Source organism: Plectropomus leopardus, chromosome 9 (assembly GCF_008729295.1).
Source record: "Plectropomus leopardus isolate mb chromosome 9, YSFRI_Pleo_2.0, whole genome shotgun sequence".
Classification (NCBI taxonomy): domain Eukaryota; kingdom Metazoa; phylum Chordata; class Actinopteri; order Perciformes; family Serranidae; genus Plectropomus; species Plectropomus leopardus.
The window spans coordinates 16,178,256-16,204,591 of record NC_056471.1 but is presented as its reverse complement, the minus strand read 5'-3'; the positions used below and the strand labels follow the sequence as shown (position 1 = coordinate 16,204,591).

Here is a 26,336-nt window from a genome sequence, read left to right as displayed (position 1 = left end):
TTAGTCAATTTTCCTTTTTTTAAAAAACCTTTCTTTCAGGGGATAATTTTCAGGGAATTTTCTAGTGGCCGACCTATTTTTTGGGGGGGTTGTTTCCTCTCAAGAAGCTAATTGTCTTCATTCTACTTCTTTGAAAGAATTCATTTTAATTTGCTCAGGTTTCAAATGGTCAGAAAGCATACCTATCATAGATGGCAGATAAACCTACCAGTACATCCATAACGCAATGCATTGGCCCAGTATTACTGCTTACTCACTTTGTAGCGATTTGATGAGACACAATAATAAGCAAAACACACCATGTGAGCAAAATATAAACTACAATAATTAAGTTTCTTTGACTATGTTCTCATATACTGTACTTAAGTGGAAATGTGATGTACTTTTACTTTCTCTGAGTATTTTAATCTCATGCCAATTTCAACTTTACCCCATAAACATTTCAGAGGGTAATATTGTATTTTGTGCTTCCATATAATTATTTAGTTAGTAATTAGTGTTTACTTTACTGGTTAAGACTTTTGCACACAAACATATGGAAATATACAAGTGCAGCAGGTTGATTAGAAAATGAAATGAATTGTTAAGTATAAATTACTTCTTCATGGAAAAATATTTCACAGCCTTTCAAATATGAAGACTTGCTGGTTTTCCTCATAATTATTTTAATTTATGAAGCTATTTTTTTCTGCATCAATTACTTTTACTTTTAGTATTTTAACACAATTTCTTTAATATTGATTGTGCTTTACTTAAGTAACATTTTCAAAACAGGACTTTTACTAGTAACAGAGAATTTTATAGTGTCGTTTAATACTTTTACGCAAGTAAAGTGTCTGAATATTTCCTCCACCACTGCCTCTGGGTAGTCGCCCTGGCTTGTCTTGTTGGTATCCAGCCCTATCTGAAGTAGAGTATGGTTTAATAAAGTGAATTTACCAGATCCCAAACATTATGCAATAACCTCTGCAAAGCCTGCAGCTAAATTAAGACACCATTTGTAATGCACGTGTGCATGCATGCATGATTTCCCTTTATTGGAATTACTAAGACAAATCCGATGTGACCAAATTTTCCCAGAAGATATATTTACTGTTTCTGCAGCATTTTATTGCAGCACCCACAGATCCATAAATGTATGACAGCTGCAATGCTTGAGGATATTATTGCAATTACTGCGCAACTAAAACAATGACACCAAAGTTCCTCTGGGGCTATATTTTTTGTCTTTAGTTCACATACTTGTAGGTTTAAACAAACTTGTCTGAACAACAATTTGCTCTCTTCCAGCTCTCCTTTTCTAAGTCAGTCCTTACATAAAAAGGGACTCATGGACAGAGACTGAACTCTGATCAGCACTATTAAAGAGTACATTGCACAGGGTGCAGAGTCCAAGTTGTGTAAAAGTCAATTGTGAGTTACAAATCTATCCCAGCCTGTCAGTTTAAATACCCCTATCTGCTGAGGTCATTCATGGACTAATGAGAGCATTACAAACAACCCAACAGGTTTTTTGGGCCATTTTCAGCAATCAATAGGGAAACAGTTTATGCATCATGCTTTTGACGAGCAATGTGACGCATGAGGAAGATACACAATGAAAAAGCAGGTTTTTCTGTTGCAACTCCATGGGCATAACTAGGCAAAAGAGCTGTCTTATACTAGTGTGATTATACACCAAATCTGAAAGTGAATGAATAAAAAAATAGTATAAAGTAACAGTTGATAAGTGTTTCTCCCATTGGGCATGATGCAGATGGGTCTGATGCATTTCTTGCATTAGTACTGAGGGTATTTTTTTATTTATGCAGGTAAAAAGCTAAGAATTGACCTAGAAATAACTTATGTCCATGTGCAGGGAAAGGAAGAGGTAAGCCCTATACCTCTACATAAATGATATAAAAAGAAATTTACACTGTTGAAAATGTATATCATGATAGATTCAATATGTACTCTGCAGGACTTTGGAAGATGTGACTGTAAAGAAATGAGGTAAAAGTTTTACATAAGACACTGTACTTTATTTATATCATGTACGTTCATGTATTAACCAAAGTGTGACGGGGGAAAATGCATGACACACCCTCTACCATAAAGAACCATGTTTTACAGTTGTTTTTGTGTGTTCATAGTTTCATGTTATTTTCTTGTAACTTTCCACAAATTTCTCTCTAGGTTTTCCTTTTTTGTATCTTAACATTGAAGTACAGAACTGTACCACTGACTTCATATATTATTAATGTAATTAAACCCACCCAACATCTTGGGAGTGGAAATTAAGCTGTCCCCTGAATGACCCCAAATTAAACTAACAGACAGTATCACATGCTATTTACCAGGACAAAAGCAACAAAGAAACCTGAACTGCAACATAGCAGCAGGCCTGTCACATTACATTTCATTTCCATTGCAGTGTAGTGTACATTAAAAAAACGTGTGTGAAGCGTGCACACTTGCAGACTTCGACTTTATAACTTCTTACAGTCGACACATAGTGTTCCCTTCTTGTTTTCAACTCATCCTCTGATATGAGCATAAAGTCCACAATCGAGCATTGATGCCACATCATGCAGACACCGCCCCTGTCTGTCTGAACCGGACCAATTGCCTCTCAGGGGTGTCTCACGCCCCGCCACATCACGAGCACCTCCTCCACAGCGCCAAACAGCCCATAAATACAGCTTTGTGTCCAAATTTCGGCCTTCTCAATCAGTGAAATTGCTGCTGGGAGGCTGTACAGGCCGTCTGCCACTACTGTTGCCGTCGCTGTGTGACAAAACTCTGTTAAAGTAAGACCCGTTTTCTAGTTTTTAGCTTTTGCATTCTCTCTCTGTCACTGCTTTTCAGTTGTTTTCATGCAAAGTGAACAGGACCATGCCGTATTGTTTGTGCAAGATTAGTTTGCATGCGTGGGTTTCCTCGTGTTTTTAAGTGTGCATCAATGGACATAATGCTGCATTTCTGGATTTAAGATGTATCTTTCAGCCGGCCTAGTCTGGTAAAACCAGATAAGCAGGTTGTCAACTGTTATGCTCGAGTTACATTGAGAAATTACATAAGAAAACGTAATTTTTGTAATACAGAATGGTGGTGATTGTACTTTGAGAAGTTTGTAGCCTGTAGTAAATGTCGACGTGTGCTGAGGGTTCCCAGTATGCCTCAGGCTGTGTGCGAATACCTGTAAGGAAACACATCCGCGTCTAACGTGCTGTTTGCTGTCACTTATGGAATGCATGCAAATAATGCTCTTGGTTTTAATGCTTAGCCTTCATATTATGCTGTTTGCTTAAGTTAAGAATAAAGTAACTTTGAGTGAACTATGAACTGATGTTGCACGCCTGAAGGCAGAACATATCTGCATGGAGGCCGAAGTTCAACCATGCAAGCCAAATATTTACAGAGGTGGTGCAACAGAGGCAGGAAGTCAGAGGTCCATTGTTTGATTGGAAAATTAGATAAAATCTTCCTCATACTTCAGAGTTTTTGTGAAATAACTGGTTTCTCTCCTCCAGGATGACTCATCAGTTCCCATCCCTGTCTCCGGAGCAGAAGAAGGAGCTCTCTGACATTGCTCAGAGGATTGTGGCTCCAGGAAAGGGAATCCTGGCTGCAGATGAATCCACAGGTGAGTCACAGTGTCTGATTATTTTTTCTGTGTGGACTTGACTACAGAGTGTGCACCTGCAATGACTCCCTCTGCCTCTTTTTAAGGAACCATGGGAAAGCGTCTCCAGAAAATCAACGTGGAGAACAACGAGGAGAACCGTCGCTGCTTCCGTGACCTCCTCTTCTCCACTGATGCCTCCATCTCCAACTGCGTGGGCGGGGTCATCTTCTTCCATGAGACACTCTACCAGAAATCAGACAGCGGCAAGCTCTTCCCCCAAGTCGTCAAGGATAAGGGCATTGTTGTCGGCATCAAAGTGAGTGCTGTTTCAGACAAATTGAATATGCACATCTTCAGGTCTTTCACATGTCCTAATTTAATGGATCTGTGTTTTTTTTTTAATGCTTCAGGTGGACAAAGGCACAGCCGGTCTGAATGGAACAGATGGAGAGACCACCACACAAGGTGAAAACAGATGTTATTTATTTTCTAATTCAAAGTCTAAAGGGGAAGTCTTTTTATTGCTGTTTATTTATTTGCACATTTTACCAACGTAACGCAGGCTGAGGACAAACACCACAGCATACCAATATTTTGTGGCTTTTTTTTCCTACAGGTCTTGATGGACTTTCAGAGCGTTGCGCCCAGTACAAGAAAGATGGTTGTGACTTTGCCAAGTGGAGGTGTGTGCTCAAGATCTCAGACGGCTGCCCATCAGCTCTCGCCATTGCAGAGAACGCCAATGTCCTCGCCAGATATGCCAGTATCTGCCAACAGGTGAATGCGGCCATAGTCTCTCAAGAAGTGAATTTGTTGTGACCCAAAATACTGGCTGCAAGTTCTTTATTTTACATTTATGTCCTCCAACAGAATGGCCTGGTGCCTATTGTGGAGCCAGAGATCCTGCCCGACGGAGACCACGACCTGCAGCGCTGCCAGTACGTCACAGAAAAGGTTGGTCTATCATCTTTGTCTTAATTGGCCAAACCACCAATAGTAAAGAAGGATATTGTATATCAAAGCATGTTTAGTGATAAATCTGCCTCATGTTAAGGTCCTGGCTGCTGTGTACAAGGCTCTGTCTGACCACCACGTCTACCTGGAGGGCACTCTGCTGAAGCCCAACATGGTCACTGCTGGACACTCCTGCACCAGGAAGTACACCCCTCAGGAGGTTGCCATGGCCACAGTGACCGCTCTGAGGCGCACTGTCCCCGCCGCTGTGCCTGGTGAGTGTCTGAGGCTAGCTTAGGTTAAACCAATTTAACCTTTGAGAACCTGGGTCAACATTTTTTTTCCTTTTTTTTTGCTACATTTTTCTCAAGCATTTACACCTATTGATCCTGAGAAAATTGGTTTGATTTCTTGTGAAAACATAGGAAACAAGGTTATGAGCAACTTGGCAAGAAATGTCTGTAAACTGCAAAAAAAAAAATTAAAAAAATAAAATAAAAAGTGACAAAAATTGCTTGAAAATGACCAGTGTGGAGAATAGTAGATATTATCAAAAAAAAAAAAGAAAACTGTATTCAAAGGCTCAAGAGCATCCTGCAGTTTCTCAGTGGCATGCTGCTTTCTGCGTATTTCCAGGCATCTGCTTCCTGTCTGGAGGCCAGAGCGAGGAGGAGGCCTCCCGCAACCTGAACGCCATCAACCAGGTGCCCCTCCATCGCCCCTGGAAGCTGACCTTCTCTTACGGCCGTGCACTTCAGGCCTCTGCTCTTGCAGCCTGGCAGGGCAAAGCTGCCAACAAGGCAGCTGCACAGGAAGCTTTCTGCACTCGTGCTAAGGTTAGTCTCAGAGGGCATAAATGGCTATCACGAACACTAATCAGACACTAATAAATGAGTCCCACTTATCAATGTGTAGTTGTTGACTGTGCACAAAACTGGCTATTGTATCACTACTCTTGTATTACTCAACTTTATACTGACTGGTAAATGATTGATTCTAAAAAGCTTTTTGTCTGTTTAGTTTGCACTAATGTAGTCCAGGCTGATCATTAACACCCAGGTTTGACTTTGCCCTAACTTCCCCCCTCTGTTGCTCTCTTCAGATCAACGGCCTGGCTGCCAAAGGAGAGTACAAGCCCACTGGCTCAGCTGACCAGGCCTCCATGCAGTCTCTGTACACAGCCAGCTACGTCTATTAAATACTGTGAACATTTAAAAAATATGCAAATGGACCAAATATGACGACAACAAATGCCTCTGCTGGATTTCCCTCTTCCCTGGACTTACCAACACCAGGGGAGGACTTCCATCGTAATGTTGAACTACTGTTTGTCTCCTTAGTGAAATGACAGGAAATAAATTAAGCGACCAAAATGTTGCTGGTGTCATTGCAGTTTTTGTGGTTTGTGATCTTTTGAGAATGTCACATTTTAATCATCGTCAGCGATAAAGCTGTCAGATTTTTACTAACCTCTGTGAATGGAAGGTGGAAAGATAACTGATTACAACATCATTGCACTTGTGGGCTTCATCCACCACTGACTTAGTCTTGCACGTACAGTAGAGGGTATAATGGTTGACAACAAACACATTAGTCAAATCATCATGGTGAGTGTGAAGTGTAATGCATGTGTTGTTAACCCTAACCCATGTGGAAAGAACTGATCTGCCCATCACTATCACGTGCCAAATTCAACATGGGATTAGAACACGAGTATTTCTTTGAAATTTTCACTTCTTTTTCAAACACCAACACATTGTCTGATGCTAATCAGTTTGGTAATGCTGAAATGTTAACTTTTCATCTGTAGGTCAAAGTATTAAATTAGACATTTTATAATAACTTAAAAATTCTATTTCATTGGATTTAAGGTTGGTCCTTTTAACTTGGTATCTTGGACACTGACAAACGTAAACCGAACACCCTGATCAGTTATTTGCTGGACATCTAACATGGAGTTCTAAGTACTCTCGGTACAAACTTTCTGACAGACTTTCCGAACTTCATAATCTCTCCCACTGCAGATTAATGATCATGTGTTTACATGATCATTAATCTCCAGTGCACTGTATTTGTGTGTTTTTACTTGTGCAGACATTATGTCTCTGTGCTGTCCATACATATAGATACATGCATGTGTAGTATCAGTCATCTGAGCGCCACTTTATTTCATTGTTCATTTAACACAGACAAAATACATTACATGAATTGCAACACATTAAACTAAAAGCTAAATCTGTGTTTTTCATACATTCAAAGGTTCAGTCATGTTGATGCTGAACTATATAAACATTACAGTGATTCACAATAATTATCAACAGCTGTACAGAGTTTAAATGACAGTTTAAACCATGACCAACAGCTGGACATACCGTAATAATGATTCACATAATGCAGATAATGATCATAACAAAGGGGTTAAAAGTTATCTGTAAGTTTCCACATTATACAATCATCATAAAATTTCTTTGATTAAACTGTGATGGTTTGATTTCACACATTGTTATTCTTTGTACATAAACATTAAAATTAGGAGAATGCAGTAACTGATAGTTATCAGTATTGATACAGAACGCCTGTTAACTTCAAAGTTAAGTACCATAGCTAAGTGTTTATTACTGTATGACTCGTACAGTGATAAGCCATAAGAGACTAGTGGTTACTATGCTCCATTAACAAGTGCATGTTAAATTTTTCTCACGAGACAACAAGAATCACTTTGATTGTAACGCAAACTTTACAAAAAGCAAATCAATGTGGTTCAATGATACATTCCTCACTGTTACACATACTGTAGCGTGAAGCTTAGTGCAGATGTGGGTAATTAAACTACCTCTAGGTGGTGTAACATTCACATGTGCTGATCTGTGCAGAATGATGACCTATATCTTTCACAGTGTTGGAAAATCAGTGTTAGTAAATGTAGAATAATACTTCAAAAGACTGAGACTAGTTTGTGGTCATGTCAGTCTGCGGTGGCAGGACTTGCTGGAAAACAACCTGTTGAAGAAAAGAGGAAGGACAGGTCAGGGATGAGGACAGCGAGAAGGCAATAACATAATGATGGATAGACAGGCAGTAAATAATAATAATCATCAGATCGTATTGTTCTGGTTGTTGTGGTCTCATTTTGGTTGTTTCTAGGACAAAATCTTTGATATTATTGCATTAGGGAATTTATTTACTGTGATTTTACAATTGTATTTCTGTTTAATTCTGACTTTGTGACATACTTTGTGTGATCTGTATTATGTTGTTTGACTCAATGTTAATGCTGCTGAATTCCAAAGAGGCTTTTCTAGTTAAATAAAGTTTAAAGGGGCACTGAGTAGGATTTAGTGGCATCTAATGGTGAGGTAGCATATATCAACCAACTGTGTATCCCTCTGCTCCCCCTCCCTCTCCAAGTAGTAGCAGGAGAACTCCTGCCTGGGCCGCACTGCCTGCCTTGAGCAGTGCGACGGCTAACTTGCTGAACTGCTGTGCCTTGCATGTGTGTGGTGTTCACATAGACAACGCTGCCTGCTGCTGTCACTATATGTCCACAAACAAAAACTCCACTCATTTATGAAACAGTACAAGCCACTGCATTCTCACCAACATGGCCCTGCAAATATTTCACAATAAAAAGCCTTGTGAATGAAGCAAGCAGATATGTTGCCAGTTGGCTTTTATCTTGAAAGGAAACAGTTAAGGTTGAGTTATAAAGATATGTTTATATTTTTCATGTATGTGACAGTTAAAGCAATTGAAATTGTCAAAAGACAGCTGAGTTCAGCAGCTGAGCTGAATTATCAGGAAATCAGTGGATACATTTGTCACAACATCTGTATAATTGTGTAACCCCGGAAGTCTGACTTTTTGGCTTCGTGTGCCACTGGACAACTTAAAATAATGGGGCCCCACCTTAAATGGTGCATCTATTTCTCTATATACAACCACGAACAGGAGCTACTTCCTATGTAGATATAAACAGCTCATTTTAACAAAAACACAACATTTCTTATTTTCAGGGGACTATACACAATTGAAAACATAATTAAATATTATATCAACTAAAATAAATACCTCTAAATCCTATACAAGGCACCTTTAAATAAAAAAACATTACAATAAAAATTGTGTTCAGTGAGGGGAGGCTATAAGACTTCGTAAAAGAGCAGGAAAAATATGTATTAATAATACAGTTTCTACACATAACTTTAATGTAGAATACTTCTGCTTGCTTGTTCAATACTGGATAGTCCTTGCTAAATAAAACAAAACAAAAAAATCTGTCTTGTCCTGGTCATCACAGACAGAAATATGCAGCTAGTGATGATTGGTAACAAATAGACATTGCTTAAAGCCAAACTGTTTGAAACTCTGGTCCAGATGACTTTGGACTCTGCTGGTCAAAAATATTTCCCTCCAGAGAGTTAAATTTGAATAATGAATCTCTAATCTCAGTGGGAAAAGCCTGTTTTAGAAGAAGTGATGATGACAAAAGTTTTACCTGAGTGCGTGAGGATTTCAGAGCTATACGTGCAACGCTGCTCAAGAAGATGAGAAGCACCAACACACACAAAGAGGAGGTAAACAATATGCATTCAAGAGAGAAAAGCTGAAACAAAAGAAAGTGAAAGTTAATCATACACGGTGAAAATGTGTCCATTGAGCTTAACACATACACTATAGTACTGTAACTCACCAAGTTTGTTCTCGTAGGCATATAGCGTCTGTAGGGGTAAGCGAGAGAAACTACCAACATGACATATATCCTGTAGCCGAAAGAAACCAAGATTCCTAAAAGTGTAACCACATACATGGCCAGAGATGCGGTCACCTGGGAAAGATAAATTCAACTAGATTACTGAGAGTGAAAGTTAAACACTAAAACTACATCATAAAACCAAAATATACCCACCGTCCTCTTGGATGGATGTATCTCAGTGTAGATAGACAGGTTCCCACAGACGAAAAACTTCAAAAAACAAACAAAATAATTATATAATTTGTTCTTTTAATGTAATGTAATTTACCAGCAGAATATTTAATGACTGTTGGTGACTTTTAAAGCCTTGTTCACATGTTGTATTTATTATTGTGGCAGTTAGAGAGGTAACCAAAGCTGGACTAAAGTCGAAAATTTAAACTGATTTTTATTTGGATCAGCATATTAATTTAATAAAGATTATAGTGCAGAACAAAATAAAATCCACAGTCTACCTATTAGCTTGCTCTTCTAACTTATAAAGCATATTTTTAATAAAAACAAGTTTGTAAAAAATAACTAGCTCAACTTCCTTTGAAGGAATAGTTTGACATTTTTTGGCACTTATTGGCTTATTTGCCAGGTAAACGACATAATCGATACCACTGTCACGTTTGTTCTGCAATAATCAAGCAGCAACCTCCAGGACTGAAAATTGAAGCCAACATGTAAGTACAAAAAAACCCCTGCAGTACTTCAGACGGCCACATGAAGCTGGCTCCCCCACACATTGAAATGCATAACTTTACAGCAGAATTAAACATGCTTACAGCCCACTATAAAAGACAGTTTAGGTCTATGTAGCTAATTTTTAACTTTCATACAACTTTTGGCAAGAAAGAGAACAAGCAAAAATGTAATTTCAGAAGCAAAAATTCCAAGCATTTATAAAGCCATACTAATACTGCAACACTCATATGTTGAAGACAAGTGCATGTCTCCAAATATTATGTACCAGAACTCCCTGCCAGAGGGGAATGTAGATATGCCAAGAAGTCATGATACTTAGTCTGGACATGGTAAATCCCATCATGAGCTCTGCACAGCCAAAGATCAGAATAACAATCTGGGAAGAAGAGGAGGGATGTGTCAAAAACACCTATGTAATAACATCATGTATCATTATAGCTGTGATTTATGTGGCACTGGATTATATGATGCGTTACCCCAAGAATTTTGGGCTGTCTTTGGACAAAGCGATGCAAAGGCTTGCCAGACAACAGCTCCATGTTGACTGCTGCCTTATTCCCATCGTTTCCTGTTGCTCTCTGCGTAGTTGTTGACTCAGTTCCCTCCATTGCCAGTAAACCACACGCTAGGGAGAAAGAATGAACTCAACCAGAAATAAACTTTCCCACAGTGATGGCCAGTGATGGTCTTCGCAGCAGATTTAAAGATGCAGGAGTTAGAACAAATTACTGTTAGAAGCAAGAACAGACAGCAGTCTAACAAAATACAAGGATTAAGACAAAAACATGAAGAGATTTACCTTGTTTTAGTATTTCATGCAGAGACGCAGTGTGAATGACAGGAAGGGAGTGTTGAGGAGGAAAAGGGGAAGTGAAGAAATTTGAGACTTCTGCTTTTTTTAGGGAGGAGCTGAACACGTTGTCTGCAGGATACAAGATGAGATTGTTTCTCAGCACCAACGTAGAGGAAGTGCTCAGAATTTTTACTCAATTAAAAGCAATAGGCTACCACAGTGTAGAAGTACTGTGTTACAAGCGTTTCAGTAAAAATACAAAAGTATAAGCATCAAAATAAACTTTATTGCGAGCTATAGAATAATATACATTATGTTACTGGATTATAAATATTGGTGCTTTAATGTCTTCATCACTTTAATGTTGCAGCTGGTAAAGGTGGATTTTATTTTAATTACTTTATATCCTTTTGGGTAGTTTGATTTATAATATCCTACAAAAATGTATTATTACTAGTATGTTTTTTGTATTATTAATCCAAATCTGCAAAGTAACTCAAATTATCAAATAAAGGTAGTAAAGTTAAAAGTAATATACCACATTTCCCCTCTGAGATATAGTGGAATATAAAGTATTCCAAAGTATCAGAGAAGGTAAATTATTAAGTAGAGTACAAGTACCTCAAAAACAGCTCATGAGGAAATCTACTTTTTTCACAACACTGCTCAGCAAAACACTCACTCGGTCACCGAGTCAAAGAAAATCCCACCAAGATCTGAAAAGAAATCCAGGAACAAGAGGGCAATAATGTCAAATGTTAATATGAACAGTTTGTCATCTGTGAGTGATTTTTTTTGTTAGATTATAAGATTACAAGACAGAGGTGAGGACTCGAGTCACATGACTTGGACTCAACACAGATTTCAGTCACAAAGTTGATGACTTTAGACTTGACTTGACTTGACCAAAAAATTAAATAAAATTGCAACCTGACTTGGACTTTATCACCAGAGACTCTTGATGTCACTTTGACTAGAGCCTTTTGACTTAAAATACTTGATATCTTCCCGCAAACCCAAAGATCAAAAAGTATGTTATTTAAAACATGTGCCAAGAATAAATTCATTTTCCTTTATTCCTAATTCAATTAGCAATAATGCGGTTCATTCACGGCATGACAGCATCAACTAAAGTTGAAGGAGAGAACCATGAAGAACTAACGTTACGTTACTGACTATTTAAAAAAAAAATTACATCCATGCAATAGGAATAATAATTATTTAAAAAAATGTTACCAGTTATTTTGAAATTGTACAATGCAACCTCAGAAAAAAAAGATAAAATCCTATTTGCCATGTCTTTGCATATTTAAGACTTTTGAAAAGTTTATTTGAGACATTTTAATAGGTCTGGGTTCTTGTTTAGATAAATTAATTTAATGTCTTTTAGACCTTTGAACCTTAAGAGAATTAATTTGATTTCTTTCCAAAACATAAAGCATTAAATGTCCAGCAAAATGCAAGATTTTTTTAAGCTAAGGAAATTGTCAAGAGAACTATGTTTTTAATTATTGTAATTGAATATTTCAATTTTTTTTACAGAGTTTTCAAGCATCTTTTTTTCAGGCCCTTTCCTTGTTTTTTTTTTTTTTAAATGTTTTTTTTTTTTAAAATAATTTTCCGTCATTTTTTTTCTTGTTTTTTTTTATTTCACTGATTTTTATCATAATTATATATTTAAAATTCAGTTACATAATTAAAATATTTTCAACCTTTTTTCAGGTAATTTCTTTGATTGTTTTTTGTTTTTGCATTTTTTATGCTAATTTCTTGTTAATTTCTGGGTCATTTCTCCTTGAGTTGCTCATTGCCTTCTTCCCATTAAAACAAATCATGACAATTTGGTTTCAGGTTTCAAAGGGTTAATTTAGGTGGCGGTCCCCTGTAACTGCAGTACCTGTATCTACCGTGTGTGACCGCTAAACGGCGCTGCAGCCGCCGGCTGAGGTCCATCAGCAGACACCGAAGAAGAGCTTCAATTTCTGTTTTGGTTGTTTTGGCTACAAATAACCAGCAGCGTCCATCATGATTTGAAGTTTAACTCACGTTTAACTGTTTACCTGAAAATAACCATAATGTGGAGGTTAAATAAGGTTCGCCATAAAGTTGGTCGACAAGGCGACAGCTTGGAGGAGTTCAGGTTAAAGAGGCGGGAGCAGGAGAAAGGTGAGTGTTAAAATATGTTGATAAATTGAAGTTATCCTGTGATGTATCCACAGTGTTAGCTGTTAACCAGTCAGCACAGCGTTAACGTAATGCGAATAAAATACTTCAAAACCATGATATTTTAAATACAATGAAAAAAAAAAAGGCTTAAACGGTGACTAAAAAAAATAACGACCGGCAAACATAACGTTTTTTGTTTCCCCAAAACGTTAAACTTGTGTTATTTCAGGACATTAAACGGCAACTGTTTATCTAGGTAACAAAGATGATCCCTAACGTTACATGAAAAGTCTCTTTTTTTGTGAAAGCAGTTTCAGCGTGCAGTTAGCTTCTGATTTGGCAGTTCAAGTGGGGAGTTAAGGGTTAAGTAATTCAGCGACCATTGCTCGGCTTTTTGCACCTTTAAGTGGTGTAAAAGCAGGTTAAACATTTAAGGTAAAGCCCGGAAGCTTTCTGAAACCCACGTTCACATTTGTGAAACCTTTATTCTGTTTGTGAAAGCGCAAAAAGGGAGATTTTCACATTTTGACCACATTAGACTAGGTCCAGTTAATAAGAAACACTGCACCTAGACAGGTCAAATCTGGACTAGATTATCCCAGAGAGGCTAAATATGATTTAAAACACAGTTTCAGATGTGAAACATTTGTTCTATTTGTGAACATATATATATATATATATATATATATATATATATATGTGAACATCTATATATATATATATATATATATATTTTTATATATATATATATACACATATATATATACATATATGTATTGATGCAAACACTTTTGAGATGGACAGATTTGACTGCAGGACTTTTTCTTTTAGCAGAGTATTTCTGCACGGTAGTATTGTCACTTTTACATAAGTAAAAGGTCTGAGTACTGACCACCACTGACCACGTGTCATGAAACACTAATATTCTGAGTAATGTTAAGACTCAGTGATGACTTTTCTTGCATATCATTTTTTAAATAAAGGGTATCATGGTTGCTAAGAAATTAAATAATTAGTAATTCAGATATACAGTAACTACTGGGAAACCAGCATAACGTTATTTAATATTAATTTCACAGCTTGCATCATCATCATCAGCATCATCCACAGGGCGGCCATGTCTCTAAAGTTGACACTTCAATGACTTGTAGGATATATTGTCACTAAACAGCTAAGTGTGAAAGGCTACTCAGATGTGATGTGATATTTGTCTCTGTGAAATGCTGTAGCACTGAGACAAGCCCGCAGAGACAGACAGCTTGTGAGTAAGAGACTTGTGGTGAATGAAGATGAGGAGCAGCCAGAGGTCACCATGGACACTAACTCAGGAGAACAGGTGAGACAGATGTTGTGATAGAAAACATCTTGGTAGGTTAACTTCCCATCTGAATTTGCTTCTCGTTTCCCCAGGACGTGGTCAGTTTGTACCACAGACTTCAACACAGCGGGCTGGAGAGGGAGGCCCACCTGAAGGCCCTGAGTAAAGCTCTCCGTGACCCATCGGCACAGCTCGCCTTCATCAAGTATGGTGGTAACTTTTGTCATCTTGTTGACATTTGTGTGTCTGTTTCTTATGTTTCATGTCTGTGTACACCTGTCTTTCTTCTAGGCAGGAGAATAGTATGCATCTGTTGGTTGGTCTCCTCACTGGCTCTGATGCTACGTGCCGTCTGCACGCTGTTCGGTGCCTGCACGAGCTGTCTCACTCTCCCCATGCCAATGTGGCGCCAGCCTGTCTGCCCGCCACTCCTTACCTGCTCACCTACCTGTCTGGCCAGAGCACCAAGTTCACTGTGAGTACCCACTTGTACCAGGTGTTGTGTTCAAAATGCAGCTGCAAGACTATTGATTAGTACGAGCTGCCGGTCCCACATAACACCCGTTCTTGCATCCTTCATTTGGCTTCCTGTAAAATTCAGAATATGATTACATACAAGGCACTGCATCACCTCGCCTCCAGTTAAATATCTGATCTCCTTGTTCCGTGTTCTACTTCTTGACCTCTCCGATCTTCAAATCTTGACCTTTTATCTATCCCCTGCTCCAACTGCAGAAAAAAAGCTGTGCATTTGCTGTTTTAGCCCCTAGCTTGAACTATCTTACCTGGTCCACCAGATTTGCTGAGTCTCTCGACTGTTTTAAGCATCGCACGCAAATTGCTTTTTTTTAAAATTAGAAAAAACATGGTGTTTGTGTGTTCAGTGGAGATAGGAGGTTAAGTTACAAGCTTTTATAAATGCATTTATCGGTTGAGAAATGGTTGAACCCACATAGACGTAGAGGGGGACCTATAGAATTTATTTACGAAAAAAAAAAAGAAAATAGCGAAATGTGGAGATACACGGTTTGTGCCCGACAATGAAGATATGTTTTTGTTTGTGTTTAGTCTCTAATTGTGCTGTGTTCTGTAGTGTAATTTATTGTAACTTGATTAACTCACTTATTTATTTTAGGTGTGTGTATGTACAGTATGTGTGAAGCGCTTTGTAACTGTGTGTTTAAAAAGTGTATATAAATAAAGCCTCTCTGACTTACTTACTAATATCATCCCTTAATTATGCAGGAGATTTTTTTTAACTTTCACTGCGTGTATGTTCATTGTTCATGTGTACACAGGAGTTGTGTCTCTACACGCTTGGCAATTTATGCCCAGACAGCGATGCTGTAAAAGAGAAGCTCTTGGCACAAGGACTCGTACCAGCGCTGGGCCACTGCATGGAGGTAAACTAACCAGATTTATTAGTCTTCAGCATTTTAACAGCACCTCAGTCACACCAGTACATTAAAGGTTCAGCTTGAGTGATTTAAGGGGATTTACTGGCAGAAATGAAATATATAATAACAAGTATGTTTTCATGAGTATAATCACGTGAAAGTAAGAATTTGTGTTTTTGGTACCTTGAAATTGCTGAGGAAAATCCCTGCACACATAAATGTGTGACAGGTGTGTCGGAGTAGAGAGCAATCTCTGAACTAAGAGAGAAACTCCCGCACATTGTCCCGCTTACTGCTGACATATTTATTGAATGAAAAAAAAAAAGACATTTCGGTTTAGCAGATCTTCATTAGGATCACACCTGATGAGGGTCTGCTAGACCAAAACATAGTATATTGGATGGAACTGTCTCAATTACGAGTAGAGATATCAAGCATTAGCAGTTTTCCTATTCACAAATGCCTTGGAAAATGCATGTTTTTAGGACTAACCCCTTTAAACTACTGAAATAAAGTCATGGTGATGGGGACAATATTATGGAAAAGTTTTGAAAAGTTGTTGGTAAAAATGTGTAGGAATCCCGTATCTCCTAACTGATGCCACACAAGGTTTATGTAGTCATAGTAGTAACTCTTAGTGTGTGTGTGTGTGTGTGTGTGTGTGTGTGTGTTCAGAACCAGAGACATAACCTTGCCGTGGTGGAAGCTGTGGGGTTCACCCTCTCTCAGCTCCTTCAGGCCAAAGATGCAGCGGAGACAATAATCCCGTAATGACACATTTTTTGTCTTTGCTAAAGCAAATTTAGGACGAGGTAAAGAAAACGAATTATTTAAAGAACCCTTCAGATATAATCAGACAGAATGAGGGACCTCATAGCCACATACGCACACTTTACCTCTTAAAAAAAGATAGCTATTATTGTTGTTTTTGATATTGATAGTGAAGATGAGGACGGTAACTTTGTTTTGCACTTTATTCTTTGTTTATTAAAGTAATTTTCGATGGTTGCTTACCTCTATTAATAAAGCTATAACTTACACAAAAAGAATAGAAATGTGCAATGGACTTGAAGTAATGATTTTTTACAAAATATATGTAAGATGTTTAAAAGAGACATTGTAATAAAGTGTAAAAAAAAAAAACAAAACATTGTGTGCTGTATGATAGTCTTACTCTGTGTCTGCAGGATGGTGCTGGCCTCAAGTTTACCTCCACACCTGTTATCAGTCCTGACTCCAGACCCAAACTTCGGCCTGGCACCTGCCATTGAGTGCGCATGGTGTCTGCACTACCTCACATGCAGGTGAGAGAGAAAGTGTCAACAATATATTTACTCAGATGTCCTTATATGTAATTGCTCCACAATAAGTGTAATTTTACTCAGCAAAGCAATGATGATCCGTCTCTTGTGGTTTTTACTGACTCCAAAGCTATGGGGACAACACGGTGCTGTTGGCTCATGGGGCCCTGTCACAGTGCAGTTCCTTATTAGTGTCACTAGGAGGTGCTGTGGCCGCAGGAAACAAAGAAGAAGGAATGGAGCTGGTAAGGAAGTGATTGGATTAAATACATTTTTATATGTTTGTTGCTTTTTAAGGTTTGCTTTTTGTTTCGTGTTAATTATTTGTTTTTTCTGTTCTGTTTTTACATCCTTCAAACAAATCATATGCATGAGTTCCTCTTATTACTTACTCTTTATCACCTTCAAAGATAATACGCGCGTGCGCACACACACACACACACCCACACGACCAAGATGATGAGTACATTTTCATTCTGATTAATTATCTAAAAGAATCATTATATTTTTTATTATATTTTTAAGCTAGAAAATCAAAAACTAACCAACCTTAAGATAAACCACATTAAGGAAAATCAGCCACAATACAAAGTTTACACCATCAGTAATGTTAAGGCTGAAATATCCAACATTTTAACTAACATTAAGATTTTCTATGCGTTCTTCCTCTTCAGTTAATCTGTCCTCTGCTGAGGTGCGTGGGAAACCTCCTGTCCTCCTGTCCATTGGAAGACTTGGGTACTCAAGTGGGTGACATGCGTCTTGTGGTTGCTCTGTGTGCACTTCTTCAGGCGTACCTGCAAAGCCAGCCGGCGTTGGCTAGAGAGAGTGCCTGGGTCCTCAATAATCTCACAGGTTTGGTATAATCAAGCTTTTTGCTGAATCTCAAACACATATTTCTGCAATGATTTTGGACTTAAATTAGTGTAAATTTGGATTTCTTAAATGTGCTCTCTGGGTTTTTTGGCTCAGGGACAGACTGGGTTTAGGGACAGCTCATAAAAAAATGAGGTACGGTTACTTTATTTGTACCTTCTGGTAGATTTGGTTTGCAGCATAAGGTGAGGCATCCCATTGACACACATTTTACAAAACACATAAGACAATAGACAAGCATGATAATACTGAAGTCAGGCTTCAGTAATTACTAACAAATAAATCGTAATTAAAAGCGCTTCCTCAGCATGTGTACGATGGTTTTAAAAAGTCATAAAAAGGCACTGAATCATTTCATCTCAAAATAAGGCCTTAATTGGTATTAAATTAATCTTTTAAAAGACTTAAAAATTCTCAGACATGGGTAAGAGGATTTTATTAATGTTATTTTTCTGACTTTTCTGTTTTAAAAATATGTATATTTTACTGAATGTCTTTTGCATTAACATAACAAAAAACACGTTTAAAACCTGCATTTGCTCAGTAAATATTAGGTTAAACGTCTCCTGGACCTATGTAACTGGTGTTAGTTCATATGTTTTTTTTCTTCAATTTTGGCTATTGGAAGATTGGTCCTAAATTTTATGTCGAGTGGCACTGAAAAAGTCTTAAATCCCACTTGCCCTAACTTACAGGAACCCAGTTTTACAGTGCAGACTGCTGGGACAAAGCTGTTTTTGTACTGCCTTGTTCTACAGCTTGGGACTGTAAATCTTTGTCTTGAAGGAGGAAGCTGAAACTCAGCAGACATTATTAAACACATAAGCACAAAAAGTAATACAGTATTGAGTTGTAGTAATGCACCTCATTCAAATCTCTAAAGTTTATGTGGTTGGTTTTTAGTGGAATTTGACTGACAGACTTCTGTGTCACACACTGGGGGAGAAAAGAATATGTATTCATGTAATTAAAAAGTGCAAGTTTCCCATCTCAGTGTAATTTTTTTTATCAGTAGTTGACACATAATGAATCATAATTAAAATGTTGCATGCACATATTTAATAATAATGGCACTAGGGGTATGAAGACCTAACTGGTTTGTAATAAAAGTGGAGTTTGTAAAAGGTCTTCCTTGAAATTTTCTCCCTTCATCTCTTTATGAAATATATCTGGTTCCAGAATATGTCCATTTGACTGCTTATTAAAGCTGCGGATCTGTCCTGGGCATATGAAACTATGGAGGTGTCGGGCGCTGTTTCCTCTGTACTATGATTTAAGAATTTGCAGTGGAGGAGGATTGGTGTTTTTGTGAGAGGAGTTAGTGTGTAATAAAGTTTATTTAAATGCATTTTTTCATCTCGCTGTTACAGCTCACTCCGGTGCTTTCTGCTCTGCTCTGCTGACTCTCAACTTGGTCCCTGGACTGATCCAGCTCCTCCCTTACTCTCAAGGCATCAATACCATGGTCTGCAGGCTGGGGCCAAACCTTTATCATATTGCTGTCGTGAAATTTTTATTTCACCATTGTAGCTCTTGATGATGAACAATGAGCGTTACACTAACCCCACTGCTCCGTGGCTTCTTGTTATGCTCAGATCCTGAGGGTTCTAGCAAATGTTGCCCACAAGAGAAAGGAGTTCTGTGTCGAGCTGGCCCATCGAGGATTGCTGTCCGCTCTCTGTGCCACGCTTAAAATGGCGAACCAAGAGATGGTGACCCTGAGTATGGATATTCTGCTCATGCTGGTAGTTAGTGGTCAACAGGTAAATTAGTGACACATGTCATACAGATGCTGCTCAGTGGGAATTACCAAACGAGCCTATGATCAGCTTTTACAATGCTGATGTATTTGTAACACTTCCTTGCTCTTCCCTTTAGGTGGCAGAGGAGTTTGTGCGGCACGGCGGACTCTCACTGTTAGAAGCTATTCAGTACAACAGTGAAGGAGCGATTAGACGCAGAGCAACACATCTACTGGAGCACCACCTGCCGTCCTACTCATCCTACTGCTCGGTAAAGACTGTTGTGCCATTTGTCTTTATGGTTTAGTTAATAAAAACATTTTAAACTAACTGATATTGTTTGTTGCACTGAAGGCGGACAACATCCCTCCTGAACCAACCAGAAGACACCAAAGTCCCACCTAAAGGGTACAGTAAGTCACTGATACCACAAGGACACACCTGAGGGCACAGGACAACTCGTTTACTTCTTGCCACTTGTATTTTTTGACACCGTCCCACTCCTCCTTCCTGTTTTGAGATTAACTTGCTTTCTCAAACAATCAGGCTGAAGTTAATAGTATAACGTAATCGCTCACCACGGCAACCAGATTGCCATTCCAGCATAAGTGTCAAGGTCAACATCATTAGCAGGGATACAAATAGCAGTCACTCTAACATAAGTTATGGGATGGGGGATTTTTCTCTACCTCTTTAACCTAAAAATGACGACCCCAGTGAGAGGAAGTCATCAGACGATGTACATCAAAATTAATGGTTCGCAGTTTGGGGGACACTGCCGGTGCCCTAACAGCTTCTCAACCTGAACAGTGCAGCTGGCGATGTGTGCACCACTTGCACACATTTCCAGCTGGGAGTTCGCCGACTGACGAGTTCACTACGCCCACAAACTCTCTTAGCTATTTTGTTAACGTGATTAAATCCATGTATTTATTTAGATGAACATTTCTGTGACATCCAACTGTATAAACAAAAGAAAAACCGCCTTCACAAAGTACATTTTGCACTTTAAGTTGGAATCTCTTCTAATTTCGTTCTTTACCTTTATTCTGCAAAAGACATTACTCCTATTCTGCTGTTTACATGGCTAATAAAAATGAATATTCCCCTTTTTCATCATCACATCAAAATATGGCAAAGTGTAATAGCCTCCCTCTTTAATTCCTTCAAACACATTCTTGAAAAGGTCTTTGTTTTGATTTTTGCACCTCTCCCAAAACCTGTTAATATCCAAGTCTTTCATGATTGTTTAAAGTAGTAGAGTTTCTCCTTGAGACCAAAAATATTGGTTTTCTTTTGGGCATGCATCTCTTCCACATCTTTGCAAACTGTTGGCGAGTTGGTTTGTCTACAGCGTATCGATGACAACAAAAAGAGCTGACCTTAAACAGACAAGAGGCTGTGTGCTGCAAACTGTAGCAAAACCACCAGTTGAGATACATATTCTGGATATTCTAGAGACATGCAATTGTTCAGTGAACTAACCCTGTAGTACAAAGCAAGTCCACCGAGCTGAATGCTAATTGATTCCACTGAAATTGCAAAAGGTATTTTTCTGGAGGCTATTTTGCTTGTATGTAAGAGTGCATGTAAAAGTGGCAAATGTGGATCAGTTTGCTAATCAGATGGCGGGGTGTGATGGTGCACCTTTGCAAGCTTGAAGGATGACATACGTATGACCTGCAGCTTCTACTATATTCATATGCCATCTTACAATTTTAACCTTTTTTGAGCTATTTGTCAAAACACAGTTTTACAAACAGTGTGGCTTTACAACATAGTGAGGAAATAAGATAAATATGAAATATCATTAGAATGCCAAAATACACTGGATTGGAAAGTCAAATTTTCAATACCTTTTGAGTATGGTCTACTGGTATTTTGAGGTTTACCATCTTCAGTGTTATTATCAAAGATTTTTTAATGCATGTAAAGATTAAATATTTTTTTAACGCCTGAGGCTCAGTACCTGTAGTCTTTCTGTCGGATGCATCGTGTGCATCTCATCAGGAGACTGAGGTATTTTTGCTCATCAGAGTTTCTCCTCTGAAACTGGAGCACCTGCTGTCTGTACAGAGAAGGGGTCATATGACTGACTGCATACATCATTCACCTTTCACTTTTGTGTTGATGCCAGAGTTTAGAAGTACCATGTGTTTTTGAACCAATAATGCATTGTCAGTGACTGCACAATTATGAAATATATTAAAAATAAATAATACAGATGAACTGATAATGAGAATAATCTTTAGTTGCTGCTCTTCTGTCCACACCAACCTGCAAAAGTATTGATTCTTGTCATCACCAGTGCTAAAGAAGCTTTGATCTGAGGACGGCAGAGTTTAGGCAGTCACAATTCAAATCTACTTATCAAGTTTTTTTTTTTATATACAGTAAATACACGTTTAATTTAGCCAGTGGTGGGAGAAATACTTGTCCAGGTTGTAATTTGAAGCACAAAGGTGTAAATATTTTACCAGGGTTCCTGTGGATCCTCAAAGTCTAAATACTTGTGAAAGGCGTGATTGTAGCACAGGTTAAGTGTTGTCAATCCAGGTTTCAAAGGGTCAATGAACATGAGTTACGCTGTCAAAGCCAAACACCAGAGAAGTCAGTCATCACGTAAAAAGTCTGGAGCTGCTCCACAGACAATGAATGGGAGCCTGATTTTGTGGATCCACAGTTTTTTCTTTTCTTTTTATACCCAACTGATCTTTATTTTGTTGAAATTTTCTGTTTTTTGGATTTGGGAGAGTTGCTCATACTTACTTTTTTTTTTTTTTTTTAGACTTTCTTAAAATATAGGAATAACATGTCTGAATTTTACAAATGGGTGTAGCTCCCCTGCAATATTCTTTCCGCTGTCCACAAATAACAGACTTAAAAACTTCAGGCAGAAAAGAGCATTTGCAAAAAAATATAAAAGCATCATGTACAATGCATATATGACAGCTTTATCAAACATTTAAACCTTTTTCAAAAACCCAACATGCTTTTCATAAACATAGATAGGCGACTTAACCCAGTGCCAGAAATAGGCTGTTAAAACAGGTTTCTGAATAAATAGAAAACTGATAAAAACATGGTGTAAAGTTTTGTTTTCTAACAATAAGAGCAGTTTTTGTAGGCGTCCACAGGGAACAAATGAAGATTTACGACTATTGTGTGATACCATCCTGAGACTGAAAATTTGTTTGAAGGTGGAGTCAGTGATTCTTGAGAAAAAAACTTGTTGATATATGAAGTCAACATGCAGTCGGTGCTCCTCCAGAAGTTTCCCCGGCCCTCTTGCTCCTGCTGCCTTTGTGTACATCCACAGCTGATCCTCTCCGTGCACAGCGTGATAGTGCTGTTCCACGTGTTTGTTCCCCTTTTAATGAACACTGGACAGTTGGGCCGACTGTGAGGAAAGATTTGCTGAATTTGAGTGGATTAGAATCGCAGGCTGCACCTTTAAGAGAGACGCTTTACCGTTCAGTCGACTGAATTCCACTTGGAAAAGAAACATCCATTTCATGAAACAATTACAAATTCCTTTTACATATTCTTGTCATTAAAATAGCAGTATCAGTACAAAAATAACAGCTGTGGTATAGTCTGCCACACTCTGCCAGTGAACATAAAATAATGAAAAAGAGATTTTTTTAAAAAAATGTACCAAAATAGAAAAGTCATTTTCTCTTTACAGGTTAAAGTGATTTTCTAACCATTAAAATATGATTAGAAATAAGATGGACAGGATGTGTTGCCTTCATCCTGTGGTTCTGCAGGGATCTTCACGGTTCTGTGCTCTTGGACGATTTCTTTTTCTGTGAGGAAAACCAAAAAAATCAAAAATGTTAAAAAAGTAGAATTAGAAGAATTACTATCTGCCACTAAAACAAATATGATACTCTGTTTTGACCAGAGATGGTGAAGATTGCAGGACTGTGAAACCTTTTTGTGGGGCGTGTCACTTAATGGTGTCTCGAGGGTTTGTGTCTCTGCGGCGTCCTGAGCAGAAACGTCAGGTGTTTCTTGGACGTCACTTGATTTCAACTTTTTCTTCTCTGACAGAATGAAAAATGAAAAGTCAACATTAACTTGGAGAGAAAAAACAAAACAAACTGCATTTTGTTAGAATTGGCGTGCAACTTATTTACTCACTTTTCTTCTTCTCTGATGGAGGACTGGATGTGTCAGGGACAGGTGGAGGTAGTGGCTCTGCGTTATCATTTTTCAGTGACGAGTCCTTTTTCTTTTTCTTCTTCACTTCAGTAATCTGCTCTGGCTCACTGCTCTCTGCTGTCTTTGTCGCATTTTCTTCAACGATCGACTCTGACATCTCGTCGTTATGATCAGATTTGTGCTTTTTTCTCTTTGTCTTTTCTTCAACCATCTGCTCTGAATGTTCTTCATCGGGTTTCTCCTTTTTCTTCTTCTTTGATTTCTTGTCTTTAACTTTCTGCTCTGAATTTTCCTCACTGTTGGCCCTCTCCTCTCCCATCTTTGCTTTGTTTTCTTCATCTATCTGCTCTGGATTTTCTTTCTCTAATACGCTTTGCTCAGAATTTTCCTCACTGTGAGTTTTCTCCTTTTTCTTCTTCTTGTGTTTCTTTTCTTGCACTATTAGCTCTGAGGTTTCCCCATTATCAACATTCCCATTTTTGTTCCTCTCGATTGTTTCTCCTTCAGTCTTGTTAACTTTGCCGTCCCTGATTGCATTTTTATCCTCCTCCACAGGTTTATCACCAAACTCTTGCTCTGTGACTTTAGTCTTCTTTTTCTTTTCTTCTTTACTGTCTTTGTCTTTTCCATCTCCACCCGTCTCATTTGTGTTCTCTACCACTTTGTCTTCAGTCTCTTTTTTCTTTTTCTTCTTCTTTTTGGGCTCAGTTGTTGTTTCGTCGATTTTTTCTTCACTGGGAGTCTCATCTTTCCTTTTCTCCTTCTTTGGTGTCTGTTTAGATGGGGAGATTGTGGACGTTGTTGGTGTGTCCTCTACAGAGTTGATGTTCTGCTCTTGGCTCGGGGTGGCAGAGGACGTCACAGGTGCACTCTTTTTCGGCCTGCTCCTCTTGGAGGTAGCATTCTTTGTTGGGGTTACTGTCACGGCTTTCTCCTCCACCTTTTCATTCTTTCCAGCCGTCCCGTTATTCTGTTGAACAGGAGTGTCGGTTTTTGCAGGAGGCTTAGCGCGGGGTTTCCTCACTCTCTTTTTTATGGCTGGTGGTGCAGATGAGTCCAGAGCATTGATGGTGTCCATCTTGGCTAAGTCCGACTCTGTGGACAGAGTAAACACGGTGGAGACTTTGAACAAACATGACTATGTGTCACAAATGTTCAAAAGAAAAATACATCAATGGCAGCCACACAGCTCTGTTTATATGAAATCACTGTTTCCCATGGTGACGCTGTTCGTGGGAGGTGCTGTCCTGTCTGGCGGTTGTCTTTCTCCCTTTAAGTGAAAAGACCCAGCTCTCCCTGTCTTCTTCCACCATGTCCTGCATTTTCCAATCCTGTCTCCACCCACCTCTACACCTGTAAATTTGCCCTTTTCTGATGTGAAAACCTCCCCGAAACCACAAACACTTACTCTTACCTGGAGTGTATTTTGGAAGACATAAAAAGACTTAACTATCAATAGATAAATGTAGGAATAAATACAGGTATGAATGAATAAATAAATAAATACTGGAACAAAGGAATAATTACATATATTAATACATATGCACTAATATATACAGGAATAAATATATACTAAAATAAACACAAATGTATAAACAAATATATGTGTAAATAAATAAAATTGTACAAAATTGTAGAAAAAAAGTAAGCTATGAATTTATTTCCTGTTAAATTATCAATTTTAATTCATCTATTTGTGTATTTATCTGGATTTTTCCCAATAATTATTTAGATATTTATCCTTTATTTATTACGCATTATTAACTTTTCTGTTATTTCAGCATTTATTTTTGCATTTATTGATATCTATGTCTTATTTGGCCCCCATATAGCCATCTAAATTGTTTCAATGCTTGGTTTAAGCAGTAACACACACACACACACACACACACACACACACACACACACACACAGAGCTACCTGTCATCTGCAGCACCAGTTTCTTCCATTTATCTACATCCAGACTGCTGTCAGAGTCTGAATCGTCTCCTCCAGCAGCCACACTCTTGTCTTCTGTTTGGGTCTTAGACTTTTTCGCCTTGATGTCATTTTCTGCCGATTTACCATCACTGTTTTTCCTTTTCGCTGGCACAGACTAAAAGTGAAGAAAAAACAGTCTAATAAGTGAAGTTAGTGAAGATGAATCAGGCCACTTCTCAAATCATTGGCTTAAATGTTGCATTAAAAAATGAAAACAGAATAAATACCCACCTTCTTTTTTTGTGTCTCTGCTTTGTTTGCAGGTTTGTCTTTCTTTTTCCTTGACGTGGCTGGACATAAAAAGTGTGTCGAATTACAAGGTTTATATATATTTTCATTTGCACAACCAGACTAACTTCTGAATTGTGTAACTGCAGTACACCTCATACCAGAATCATTTAATTTAACTCACTTTAAAAGTCCAGTGTGCAGGATTTAGTGGAATCTAATGATGAGGTTGTAGAACAAAAAGGCCTCCTGTGTATGTGTGTAGAAGTACAGAGGCTGACGCAAAACTTGCAGCTTAAACATGAATGGCATTATCCAGAGTCAGTTTGGTGGACATGATGAGATGATGTGCTTCGTATGTAGA

At 38.3% G+C, this 26,336-nt stretch overlaps 3 protein-coding genes across 3 annotated transcripts; 2 read left to right on the top strand and 1 right to left on the bottom strand.

Annotated features, from left to right (window-relative positions):
- Positions 1-2,685: 2,685 nt before the first annotated feature.
- aldob (aldolase b, fructose-bisphosphate) lies at positions 2,686-5,953 on the top strand. The gene is made up of 9 exons (XM_042493917.1): positions 2,686-2,789; positions 3,513-3,625; positions 3,712-3,923; positions 4,018-4,072; positions 4,224-4,384; positions 4,478-4,561; positions 4,662-4,836; positions 5,198-5,397; positions 5,664-5,953. The coding sequence occupies exons 2-9, from the start codon at positions 3,514-3,516 to the stop codon at positions 5,757-5,759; spliced, it is 1,095 nt and encodes a 364-aa protein (XP_042349851.1). The 5' UTR covers positions 2,686-2,789; position 3,513; the 3' UTR covers positions 5,760-5,953.
- Positions 5,954-12,806: 6,853 nt separating this feature from the next.
- On the top strand, positions 12,807-21,867 carry tmco6 (transmembrane and coiled-coil domains 6). The gene is made up of 13 exons (XM_042493111.1): positions 12,807-12,963; positions 14,193-14,299; positions 14,374-14,486; positions 14,573-14,756; positions 15,580-15,684; positions 16,354-16,445; positions 16,866-16,982; positions 17,110-17,224; positions 17,654-17,834; positions 19,226-19,320; positions 19,451-19,618; positions 19,734-19,868; positions 19,952-21,867. The coding sequence occupies exons 1-13, from the start codon at positions 12,873-12,875 to the stop codon at positions 20,000-20,002; spliced, it is 1,554 nt and encodes a 517-aa protein (XP_042349045.1). The 5' UTR covers positions 12,807-12,872; the 3' UTR covers positions 20,003-21,867.
- A 636-nt stretch (positions 21,868-22,503) lies between these two features.
- LOC121948445 (DNA ligase 1-like) lies at positions 22,504-25,996 on the bottom strand. The gene is made up of 5 exons (XM_042493841.1): positions 25,976-25,996; positions 25,685-25,859; positions 23,744-24,859; positions 23,534-23,646; positions 22,504-23,406 (listed from the first exon to the last, which is right to left on the bottom strand). Exons 2-5 carry the CDS (start codon positions 25,689-25,691, stop codon positions 23,374-23,376), a joined length of 1,269 nt encoding a protein of 422 aa, XP_042349775.1. The 5' UTR covers positions 25,692-25,859; positions 25,976-25,996; the 3' UTR covers positions 22,504-23,373.
- Positions 25,997-26,336: the final 340 nt, after the last annotated feature.